The sequence below is a fragment of the Notothenia coriiceps genome, unplaced genomic scaffold (genome assembly GCF_000735185.1).
Source record: "Notothenia coriiceps isolate Sejong01 unplaced genomic scaffold, NC01 NC01_scaffold00010727, whole genome shotgun sequence".
NCBI classification, from domain to species: Eukaryota; Metazoa; Chordata; class Actinopteri; order Perciformes; family Nototheniidae; genus Notothenia; species Notothenia coriiceps.
In genome coordinates this window covers 335719-348983 of record NW_011343428.1, presented here as the reverse complement: position 1 = coordinate 348983, position 13265 = coordinate 335719, and the positions used below count along the sequence as shown (strand labels likewise).

Genomic DNA, 13265 nt, shown 5'->3' with positions numbered 1-13265 from the left:
CCTAAGATGAAGCTTGACTTGCTCACATTTACTTTTTTTTTTTAACACAGCGTTCGTTCTTTTTTACTTAAACTAGTACCAAACAAAGACCGTAGGGGATGAACAAGGGACCTGAGTATAGGTTCATAGCAAGTAGAGGGGGAGTACCGAAACTTCAGTATGAAGAAGAAGTCCCGTACCTTTTGAATTAGTCATGCCCTGTCTGCTTGTCTTAAGGTTTTAGGTAGTTTACGTTTTACAGTCGTTCCCCCCTCTATGTTAAAATTAATATTTAACTTTGTATTGTCCTAAGTTACCTCGAAGTTATAACTTATGGTATTCTTTTTGTTTTCGTCTCCATTCTAAAATAAGATGAAGTAGGTGTTTGAATGAAAGGCACGTAACAGTCTTTTAATTTTTTTTGTGTTGCGTAGAACGTAATCTTATATGGTCCATAGTGTCTTAACTATCGTACTATTTCGATTACACACTTTACATATTACTGTCCATTATATAGAATTTGTTTAATGTATATATAATACTAAGTATAGTATGACAATTGAGTTATTATATAGACAATCTTTGTATAGTTATAAAGGTTTTCGAATATTTACCTGATGGTTAAGATAAATCATATTAACGTTAAACCATAATTATATAACACGTTGACAACTCTATCCGTGCGGCTGGTACTATCTTTCGTTTGGGTGTCATGCGTCTGTGACATTACCACCTGTCTTACACCCGTTCACTAATAGGTAGGGTGTGTGCATAACCAGGCAGCCTCGCGGCGGGGGTCAGTTCGTCGTCCGAGTCTCAGTCCCGACTTCGCCGTGGAAGACCTCCCCAGGAACCTCCACAGTCCATTGACCTGACGTGGAGTCGGTGCCTTTCAGTGTCCTCTACTTAACCCGTGCTATGATGCAGGAAGTAAGGCCTGATACAGTACGGTCTTACGATACGGCGGAGTAGTGACAGCGGAGAAGACTAGAGGATAAGGGGTGTTGCAGCGGCCTCGCGATGGGAGTCGATTAAGGACGACGTGCGCAACAATAATTTTAGGTCTATTCAGCTCTAGCTGTCTGCTAGATTATTTCGTAAATACAAACAAAAGTCCGAGAAATATATGTTATATGGAGACCACGAATACCACCGTTCCTTTAAGAATGAATATAAGTTTGTCAATATATATAAAATAGTATAGAAGAAAATGTCTTCTTTTTGTCGTATCAACTAATGAGTTTACCCTCATACTACCTTATTTAGTACAAGTAAATGTTCCGCCTACATAAATGGTGGTTGGAACCGGAATGAAAATTGCATATCCTGTACAGATGCGGGGTACGGTCATACTACATTATATATTAACCTATACCTTAAGTTGTGAATGAACTTTACAGTCTTGGATAAATACTGATGACGTGCTTGTATTAATGTGGTTAAATTACATGTGGAATCTATGTATTATTACATGAGTATCTAAGACTCCTTGTGTGTGTGATAGACCATCCCTTGTGTCCTTGAATGCGAAATGGTCGGTAACTGTTACGTGTTCTTTGGATATAATGTGTTGATGTCCTTTACTTTTGGTTTTTCGTATTGACTGGAGTTAAATTTTTTATTCTACTGTGAACAATTAACATTTACTTTCTACGGTGTAAACACTGACGGTTATGTTTGTTTTATTTTTTCCACTGTTTGTTTACGTATTTAATACATCGTACTGAAAAACTTACACATATCCATATGCCATTATTAAAGAATGGCATCATTGGAGTAGGACGAGACCGGAGTCGCTGATACATACAGGAGGTAGAGAGACGTTCTCGACCAGACTTGGTAGTAGTCCGGACGTCCGACGCGCGCCACGGTGTCGGTCGTCTGAGATGCGCGGTGGGCTGGCGGTCCAAATTGTATCAACCGTGCCCCTACCAGCCACAGTTGTCACTCGTACACCTTACCTCGTCTCGACCGCGTACGATTACTGATCGAGAGGTTGGTTCGATCGTCTAGGTCCCTTTACGACCTTTGCTTTTAGTACTCAATTATTGATGGTTTTTGAGAGCGGTTACAGTATGGTCTAAATGTATTGTGTGTGAGTCTATTGTTACAATGTTCACAAGTGTTGAATTTCTAATGAACAATCTAATTTTTTACTATTTGACTATTTTATGATATATCTGTTAATGTCATGTTACGTATTTTATGTATAAATGTTCTTTTTGCTCATTAAAGTCGAAGTAACTATCAACAATTCCACATGTATATTCACAATAAGAATATGATGATAAATAATATATAAAATGACCATAATCAAATGCAGTGGCCCGAAGGCACCGGTTGCTGAATTTCCGCTGTATCTCTAGTTCATCTCTCGCTTTGAAGCACAAGGTATAAAGGCGAGAGAACATTGAGAGTCGAGATTAACCATCTTATCTTAATTAAACAGTACGCCGGGACATTATATGAACGATATAGTACGTGATAAAGAACAACAGGATGCGCGACACCACACATTATCCATAACCTGATGGGTGAGTCGAGGCTACGGACGAAGGCGGAACTTGAAACTTTATAAGTTATGCTGAGTTCACCTTTTTCTTGAGCACAGAGAAGAAAGGAAATGTCTCTGGGGAAATGAACATCGAAGGTACCATACATAGTCGACTTCTCGCAGTTCAATGGAAAGAGGGTAACAGCGGTGGTACGAGATCTACACATCCCCGTTGCTATCTATATGTCAAAGTGGAGAGGGGGAGGGGGGGTGGGTCGGTGTGTAGCAGCGCAGCGAAGGGCTGCGCTGCGCTGCTGGCTTCCTCCAAGTTTACAGTAAAACAAACTGGTGGTGTGACCAATGGCCATTTACAATTATTAATACTATTACTATTATTAGCATTAGTCTATATTTTGGTTGAAACTAAGCCAGGAAAAAAAGAAAAAAAACATAAATAATAATAAAAAAATATATAAATAAAATCGAATTTTAAAAATAATTTTCGATTATGGAGACTGTAACGAATAATCGAATAACCGCTGGCATCCCTACTCTATATACACTATACCCTGATACTTGACGCTGTGATGTCTCTATTAAGCAGTTCACTGATCTGATTTGACGACACAGAGAATTGTGCCAAGCAAAAAACTAGATGTATACACCATCAGCACAATACCTAGTCCTATGTTGGGTTGCAGTGGCTTGTGGTTGAAGGTAACCAAGTATATATATACAGGCTATATATACACAGGCACTGTACTCAAGTAGAAGTTAAGGTGTGTATGTTTCTATTTCTAGAATGATTGGTGATAGATTCTATTTACAAAAGGGATCCTTATGAAGCCCCTAAAGCAGGGGTGTCAAACTCAAGGCCCGGGTGCCAAATCCGGGCCCGCAACTTCATTTATAATATATTTATTATACGGTTACATGCCGCTTTACAGAAGCACATTGCCCATATACTACATGTCCCACGATGCATCTCAAATTAGAATTTCTTTCTCGGAATTAGATTTTTTTTTTTTAAATGTTACTTTTTTTTCAAAATCTCACTTTTTATTGTATTTTTTTCAGAATTTGGCTTTCCTTTTCAAATCATTTTGTGACATGCTCACTGAAGAGACTTGTAATAGTTTGCCCTAGACTTATGCTTTCAGACGTAGTTAATTATTAAGTTATTACCCTATCCGATAATAATCCAATGCAGAGGCAATAATGTCATATAATACATTATTTTATATATATTAAATATTTATAAATGTATTCTTATATAGGCTTGTATATAAAACTGGCCCTTTGAGTGCAACCATGATACTAATGTGGCCCAAGTTGAAATTGAGTTTGACACCCCTGCCCCAAAGGGTCATGAAGAAAAAAAAAGTATCTTGTGCGCACGATATACTTTCTCTTGCGCACGCAAAAGTTACCGGTTCGCCAAGTAGGAAGTGGAGCACACAGGAGACGACCGTTTCATTGCAGACTGTTATGTTTATGTGGGGAAATAGCAGTGCATACATTATTTGAGATGTATTTCATACTCAGACTTCATTTTAAGGACATTTCGGCCAGGGGTGTAGAGATATTTGTTTCAGACCAGATTGTCAGGAGAGTCTGCCTTGATCTATGAATTCATGTCCGTGACTCTCACAGTATCTGCTGCCCACAGCTGTTTGATAGAAGGAAAACCCCCTTCACTTCATGAAATGGCTGCAGCACCAGGACGTGTAACTCAGCCTCTGAGAAGAGCAGCACCAGCTGCAAAGAGCTGTGCCTTTTACGCACCGCCTTCACTGTGTTTAAGTTCATCAGAACAGCTAAAGAGCGACCGCAGGCTGCTACGTTTTAACCACACACACCTCTACACACACACACACACACACACACACACACACACACACACACCTCTACACACACCTCTACACACATCAAACTGCCCGATTAGTACGCCATTTTATTATAAGGAGATATGTATAAATTACTTTTCATGGTCATTTGAAAACAAATGCCGGTGTCGGACACACACACAAACACACCGAATACATAGCGGAGCTGAGCAGAGCAGAGCACAAACACACACACATCATGCGCCTTGGTGACCGGACATCTCCTTCATAAAATGAGTAATAGGGGGAATAATCTGGCAGTTCGATGTGTGTGGTAACGTAGCAGCCTGCGGTCGCTCTTTAGCTGTTCTAATGAAGATAAACACAGTGAAGGCGGTGCGTAAAAGGTACAGCTCTTTGCAGCTGGTGCTGCTCTTCTCAGAGGCTGAGTTACATGTCCCGCTGCCTCCTGGTGCTGCAGCGTTTTCATGAAGTGAAAGTGCTCTCCTCTGGTCTTAAACAAATATCTCTACACCCCTGGCCGAAATGTCCTTAAAATGAAGTCCGAGTTCGAAATACATCTCAAATAATGTATGCACTGCCATTTCCCCACATAAAAATAACAGTCTGCAATGAAACGGTCGTCTCCTGTGTGCTCCACTTCCTCCTTGGCGAACCGGTAACTTTCCCGTGCGCGAGAGACACTTTTTTTTAGGCGCTCTGTAGATCCTAGCACGTTAGTGCGTCAATATTTAGAATCTAATAATATATATATATATTTTTTTTTATTATTCTGGAATGAGCTAGTCTTCATAATGACTGCTTTAGCTTTCGATCGTCTCCAATCAAAGGATTCTAACAACAACATTAGTAATAAAAACCAGCACTTATACTTGTACTACACTTTCTCAGTTTTCCAAATATTTGAATGGTTATGAGCTGAACCCACTTTAACACTGCGTTGTTGTTTGATGACCAACAGAATTGACTTGTTTCTGCTCACCCTGTTTTAATCTCCAGATTTTGTCTGGGACAGTACCAAGCAGAGTGCCTGACAGTACTGGAGGCAGTGTTCAGTCTGCCCCCCCCCAACTGGCAGAAGTAAGACTGAAATACAATTCAAGCTTTCTATAGTTACCTCAGTTTATGACAGATGACATTGATAACAGTAAAAAATCATTTTTTTGTTCAGATCTGTGTACTCCTTCGGCCACTGCAAAAATAAGATTGATAATAATCACAAATTAGTGCTTTGTGTAACGAAAATGATCTATATCTAATCAACAAAAAATGCTGAGAAAATGATCTGAAAATCCGTTCTAGTGCCACCTTTAGGCCAAAATGTTCAAACCATCAGAGGCACAGCTTACTGCACTTAATAAGTAAATATTAAGATTATAGTTGCATTTTACCAGTATAATGTTTTTATCTTTACAGGATATTTAACAGGATTTTACACTGCTTAAGTTCATCAATTTTCTGGTTTCTCAGTTTATCTCTGTTTTTAATACTTTTATTTTATTTTATTACACACATTTTAAATCTTATTGCCTCACTTTTAATAATTGTGTAGGGTTTTAATTAGATTTCCCTCTCTATTTGACCACATTTGATACATTTCTCCTGTTAATATGTGGCTGTGACCATATATCACTGTACTTCAGTCATGGTTAAAGCTGTGTCGTTTTACATGTGATGGCGTTCATAGCTGGATTGGAATATTGATTCATGATGATGGACAAGGATGCTAATGTTAGCCTCAGTGAGGTCCCGTAACCCAAAGTGAGCCAGACAAGTTGAACTAGCTTTTAAGTAGAGGCCCAGCATTTATTTGATCATACTGTAACAGTTAACATTTGTTGTTAAAAATGTATATTGCTAAATAATAATAGTGGTCTCATAAGTGTCCCTCACTGTGTCCTCACTGTGTCCTCAGCCGTCTGTCTCTGCTCCTGAAGGAAAGCCCTGCCCACAGTCTGCTCTGTTCCAGCTCGCCGAGGTAAGGGCAGTCTTCACACAGTTCATCTTAAGTAACGCTTTGCAGCTTTTTAAAATAACCATGAGAGCATGCCATTTAGCTGATGGCACTGTCACATCAGCATTCTATCACCACAGAGAATACAAGATTTAAAAATGTGACAAACCTGACAAAGGTGACTTGTTTATAAGTGTCACATCTTCGTCTGGAAAACAGTCAATATTTGCTGAAAGCAGACAATGACATTTTGTTACTTTTGATCATTTTAAGCCTTATATATGACCTTTGATCCATTTCATACATGTTTCCTTTTATCCATATACTCAACAGCACAGGATATAGTTAAAGATGAACTGTATAAATCATAATTAATTGTTTCACAGTAGGTCCACATATAAGTATATATATATACTGTATATTTGCATAGAAAAAAACAAGATTTGTTAAGGGCACTTAAAAAAAAAGATGGGAGAAATAAATAATTCAGTCTTGATTAAAAAAAGCTAGAGATATTACACAATGCAATCAGTAGACATTTTTGATCTATTCAGAAATCAAATATAGGATTTAAATGCAGAGATGTATAATTGGTAGCATAGACTGTTTTAATGTTATATTTGTCTTTTGTTTGCTAAGATGTGCTTAGCCTCTGAAGCTGGACAGATGGACCCAGTGGGGTCTCAGCCTGAGGTCTGCCCCTCCACAGCCGCCCCTCTGCTAACTGAGATCAAGGAGGAGAGAGCCGACTGGGACGACGGTCCCCCCCCCCCTCAGACATCACTTCTACCTTTGCTCTCCTCTGATGCCATTCCCCCACAATGCAGCAGCCAAAATGCACGTGTCAAAACCAAGAGCACGAAAAAAGAGATGGCCAAGTCAAATGATAATGTTGAGATACCTTCCCCAGCAAAGAAAATCCTCAAGAAGTGTAACCATGCAGAGTCAAACGTGGACAGTGTCTTCAGTACAATTGAGGCAGTGGCCAAAGGGGTCTGGAAGGACACCGAGGAGACCCCCAAGAAGAAGATCCAGGGAAGTCCTAGTGCTGGTAACTCAGCTGTGCTCAAAAAGAAGAATAAGCCCAAAGTCAAGACCTTTGTTCAAGTAAAAGAGGAGGAGATGGAGGAAGACAGCGGGCAGTGTGGGCAGACCTCTTCTTCTGAGGTAGAAATTAAGGAAGAGATGGCCGACGTCTGTCCCAAACAAGACGCTGAAGAAGATAGTTTAGGAAGCACGGGTCTTCAGAGCTGCATGGAAGAAGCCCCGCAATCCCCCTGCAGCCCCTCACCTTCTAAGCTAAGAGAGGAAGACAAGGGGAAGGAGAGGTCGGGTGAAGGGAACTGCGACTCCACCGCAGAGCACCACGGCTCCAGGAAATCAGAGCGGAGCTGCAAAGGCGCCTTGTACAAAACGCTGGTTTCTGAAGGAATGCTGACTTCACTGAGAGCCAACATAGACCGAGGTATCCATTTGAATTCAAGAAAACACCAATGATTACATATGAGGCATAATCTAAAGCTAATGTTACAAGCCTGTGTTTTTCATGTAGTTAATTAATATGAATGAATAATAATAATAACACGTTTATTTAATATAGCACCTTTCAGAGAAATACAATTCACAAAGAAAAAAGTAAAAAATAAGACCACAGAAACATGAAGATCATAAAAACATATGCCAGAAGTTAAGGTCAACATAAAAACAAAGCACAGGCAACAAAGAGCCCCAAAAGGAACAAACAAAAATAACCTAACTTCACACACATTACACACATTACACACATTACACACATTACACACACACACACACACACACACACACACACACACACACACCCACATCTCAAGGAGACACATAGGCCAATGTAAAAAGATGGGTCTTCAGTTGTTTTTTAAAAGCTTCTACAGAGACTGCAGACCAAATGTCTGTATGGAGGGAGTTCCATAGTGTTGGAGCCACCACTTAAAAGGCACAGTCAGTTTTAGTTTTAAACGAGGCCGTGGAACAGTCCCCTAGGTCTGAAGACCTAGGGGACATACTGGTGATGTAGGGATGGAGAAGGTCACGCAAGTACTCAGGTGCTTGTCCATGCAGGGCTTTATAAGAAATAACAAGAACCGTAAAAGGAATTCTTAACCGGATGGGGAGCAAATATAAAGATCTTGAAATGCATGTAATGTGAGTCATCCTGCTGGACCTGGTTAACAGTCTTGCAGCAGCATTCTGGACCATTTGGAGACGGTTTTGTTTGTAGCATTTATTTAACCAGGTGAAAGCCCCTTGAGATCAAAAGATCTCTTTTTCAAGGGAGACCTGCGGTTCAGGGATGACTTGCTGAGACACGTGAAAATGGAGTTACAATAATCCAGCCGGGATGATATGAAAGCATGAATGATCCTTTCAAGCTCTACTTGATCTATTTCTGTTTGTCTGAACTGTTGTTTGTTCATGCGTCCTCAGGTAAGCGCGGTGCTTTACGTGCTTCTGATCATGATGCCAACTGGAGTGATGACAGCTGGTCAGTTTCTCAGACGGGACCTAATAATCCCAAAAAGCTGAAAAAGTCCAAGTCCAAAGATGAGAGTTCTCAAGGGTGAGTGACGTCTCCTTTTTTGTAATTGTTGTACCTTAGCATATATTACAAGTTTTTCAACATGTGCTGAGAATCTTTTTCTCTTTTTTTCTTTTTGTAAATCTACACCAGTCAGTAATTACAGAAGCTGCTCACACTTCTCGTGTATTTAGCTCGTGCAATGAAGCAATGTTCATACAGGGTTTTTCTTTTAAGATTTAAAAAATACATTCCCTGGTCTGGTTCTTCTGATTGTGGCTCTTTGTGCACTATGGGTCTTAATAATGTGGTAGTCACAACCTCTATTATAGCAATGTGAAAAAATTGTGACTCCAAGATCACAGAACTCATTGAGAAGTTTGTCTCTGAGTGCGACCTAGAGTAAATCCATACAGCAGCTCCTGGATCAGCTTGAGTCTCCACCTCTGGGTCAACCAGCCAGCTAACAGAATGCAGTAACAACAGACTAGTCCAATTTCTAAAGCAAAATTGGCTGTGTAAAGTTAAAATGGCCCATGGTCACAATTGTGAATCACAGCCAGGTTAAAACGTCCTGTACATCTTTGTGATATGTACAGGTCAGTGATCTAATCCGGTCTGTCACCTGCATGTCTGTATGCTTTCAATTATTATTAAATCGCTAACAACCTACTGCGCCTCCCGTAATATAAATCCCACCAGTTGATGACACTTTGCATTTTAACAGTATCACAGTCTTACTGAGAAAAAATATATTGTTGACCTGATGGTCAAATTAAAAACAGATTATTAACACCGACATCCAGGCAATTAATGTGATGAAGAAACGCACACTAAGAGAAAAAGCGCACTAATAATGTCATGTTGCAGGGGATTTCTTCATGTTTATATTAAACATGTATTCAACAGTTTCCTTGCCATTTCTTAGTGTAAAAGGATAACAGGCATTCAGAAATGGCCCATTGAGTAGTTTGTGTAAACAATCTAATTACCATAAAATATTGTTTAGCGATAATAATAATATTGAATAAAAAATTGATCAAGCCCGCTGGTGATGAATGGTTTTCCTGCAGCAGACCTCTTTATACAATATTAGCTCCTGCAATTTACCAAATGCACTCATAATATTCTGTCCTGTTAAAATCAGCCTTTCTGCTTCTCCTGTCTTGATTATTTTTCTAAAGTTAATTAATCATTTCTTCAGGTAATATATTATACTTAACCTAAACGTTGCATGAAGAAAACATGTACCGTTGATACGCAAACTATGCTGCATACATTCTGAATGAATTGTATTCAGTGCGTGTAATTGAGGAGGAAGGTGTTTGATCCTCTGTCTGTTTGCCCTGCAGGACCAAGATACTGCTTTGTTTTAATTGTTAGGCAAGGCTATTGATTAGATGCTCAGTTGTGTGAACTCTAAACTTTGCTTGTCAGCCTGGGGAAACTGGAGGAGGAGTTTGAAAGGAAGTTTAACAGCCTGCCACAGTATAGCCCAATGACATTTGATAAGAAGGGGACTACTGTCGTAAAGAAGAAGAAGACTGACAGCCCCAGCGTCCAAGAGGAAGTCTCTAAAGCCGGGAAAGGTAAAAACAACAATAAACCAAAACAATTAATGTTGTTTAATACGCTTTCATCTCATCCATGTCCCACTCTGCACCTGTTTTTAGAATCATGTTTTTCACCGGTAGTGTTCCGAGCACATTTTCCCCTTGTTCAAGCAAAAACATTTCAACTACATTAAATAACATAACATTGCCATGCTCTTTTTTTCTTATCTTTTTTTTTGTCGTATCAGGATCATCTCCATCTCAGAAAAAGACTTCATTCCACAAGATTGTTAGGAAGCAAAAACACAAAAAGGAGAAACCAGGTGCAGTGGACAAAGGTGAACTAGAATGTTAATCTTTGAGCATAATGACGTAGGAATATTTGTTTTATAGCTATATTGCTGATTCCTCTTGCAGTTGCTTATTCTTACATTTATAAAAAAATGTCTTCATTATTGCTTTAAAATATCCTTTGGTGAGAAAAGCGACTTACATTTTCAGAATGTACCTTTACAGCCCAAAAAAGTCCTTAATTTGCAGTAAATAACGCTGTAACAACTCGTAATTCATGTTATACACTCACATGATTCAACTCGCACTCTTAATACAATATGTGCAGAGGTAAAATCATTGAATTGTCCTCTGACCTTTTCCCAACCACAGGGCCACTGAGTGATTCCACCGTGCTGGATTCAGCTACAAAAGCCAAATCCTGTGCCCCCGTTGCCATAATGTGCCCGGATGTCCAGGGTACCAATAGTATGGAGATGCTTGTTGGTAGCCAGAAGAGAAAGGCAAGAAAGACCAAGATCACACACTTGGTGCGCACAGCTGATGGCAGTGTGTCTCCTGCTGAGGGTGAGTGATGATATTGATCAGTGTTGGATTATAGGGTCTGTCTCGTGTCTAAAGAGTCCAAAGTTTGATTACCACTGTATGTTAAAAAAGCATTTGAAACATCATGAAAACACAATTAAACTTTAAAGGTGCATGGTCACTACTGTCATGTTTGATGAAAGAATACAAAACACAATATTTTACCTCCTGTTTAGACTGCAAGCATGTCAGAGAAGTTTTTCACTTGTCTCAAGCAACAGGTAAGAACTGAGACACCTCGCGGACTCAATGGCCTAGAAACATGGACCATTCTAAAAATAGCCACTACATTAGGTCAGGAGAGACTTTGTGGGGATAACAAGTTGATAAAGAGGACTCATTTCTGGAACTGTTGGATGGGACATGGCTGTACAGAAGCTGCGGTAGAAACCAATGGGATTTTTTGGGATTATTGAATGCCATCATGCCTCGTGCGGTAAGAGCTGCTAGACTAGCCGGGGTAGAACTACTAGCTGAGGGTGGCCTTCCCCCTGCACAGTCGACTCCAGCCCAACCTACCCATCCTAGGCGTTGGGCCGCAGAGGCTGCGGGTGCCCCGCCCAAGAAGAGGACTAAGCCTGATAGGCTGTCCTCCAGGGTGGACCTGCTCACTACTGAGCTAGCCCAGATGAAGTCACTCCTCCTGGCTCTCCATTCTGGTGCCCGTACAGAGCACGCCGCTGCACCTAATCCACCCATTACTGTTAGCTGGTGGTCTCGATGGCAGCTTCAGCCACTAATTTTAATGAGTATGACGAAGAGGGCCCATCCCATGCTTCTGGGCCTGGCTCCTGTCCCTCAGCTCATGGATCCTCGGAGGGGGCAGATGACGGCTCCATGGGTGCCGTCATTCGCATGGCACTGGCTCGCCAGCAGCTGGATGTACGGCAGCCAGAAACAGCGCCTGCCAGTGCGTTCTTCAGGCGCACTCTGGCACCCGCCACCTTTACCGTTCCTCCCTCTTGTGAGTATCTGAGGGAGTTACATGCATGCTGGAGGGACACTAAGGCCTCAGCGTCCCACGAGGGGGCCGGCCCGCTACCAGCGCGGTCAAGGCAGCCTCGGCATCCGGTGCCTAACCGTCGCCCCCCCCCAGAGCCTCCAGAGGCCGGGGGGCAAGGTACTGAGGGTCTGGAGCGGGCTGTCGGTTATTTCTCCAAGCAGCAGCTCAACTACTGGGTAGCTCAAGCTTCAGACCCCTGGGTGGTTTCCACCTTAACCCAAGGGTACAAGCTTCAGTTCCGACGCCGGCCCCCAGTCTTCAGCCGGGTCAAGATGACCACCTTAAGCGACCCGGCAAAATAAATCGCCCTAAACCAGGAGCTGTCAGTCCTCCTTGCCATGGGTGCAATCAAGCCTGTAAACCCCATCTCACAGCCCGGGGGCTTCTACTCGACCTACTTCCTGGTAAGGAAGAAAGGCGGTGGACTTCGCCCAATCCACGATCTGAGGGGACTCAACAAGTTCCTAAATATTTTACCTTTCCATATGCTGAGCACAGCGGACGTTCTTCGTACCGTTGCCGGGGGGGAATGGTTCTCGTCCGTCGACTTGAAGGACGCTTATTTTCATGTGCCTATTGTGCCTCATCATAGGCAGTTTCTTCGCTTTGCCTTCAAAGGCTGTCATTTCCAGTTCAGGGTGCTCCCATTCGGACTCTCCCTCTCCCCAAGGGTGTTCACCGGGTGTGTCGCGGCAGCCCTGCAGTCTCAGGGTATGAAGATTTTGCCATACTTAGACGACTGGTTGATCTGTGCACCATCCCGGTTGCAGTCGACCAGGCTCTCCTTCTCTCTCATGTCGCCCGGCTAGGCCTCAAGGTGAACATGGAGAAGAGTTGTCTGAACCTCTCTCAGAGCCTATCCTTCATTGGTGTGGCTCTGGACACAGTCACTATGCGGGCCTGTCCATCTGCTCAGCGCCTGGACGACATCCTCCAGCTTCTTCCCCTCTTCAAAAGGGGTTCGGACAATCTAACGGGTTCTCCGCCTCTTTTTATTATATAACG

General features: G+C 41.7%; 1 protein-coding gene across 1 annotated transcript in view; it reads left to right on the top strand.

The window, feature by feature from the left end:
- The window catches only part of bbx (BBX high mobility group box domain containing), a 31239-nt gene that overhangs the window by 12214 nt on the left and 5760 nt on the right, over positions 1 to 13265 (top strand). The window contains exons 6-12 of the mRNA XM_010771944.1: positions 5320 to 5400; positions 6236 to 6298; positions 6914 to 7739; positions 8738 to 8870; positions 10266 to 10417; positions 10630 to 10719; positions 11045 to 11239. Coding sequence (XP_010770246.1) covers positions 5320 to 5400; positions 6236 to 6298; positions 6914 to 7739; positions 8738 to 8870; positions 10266 to 10417; positions 10630 to 10719; positions 11045 to 11239 — 1540 coding nt within the window. The remainder of the gene's footprint in view (positions 1 to 5319; positions 5401 to 6235; positions 6299 to 6913; positions 7740 to 8737; positions 8871 to 10265; positions 10418 to 10629; positions 10720 to 11044; positions 11240 to 13265) is intronic.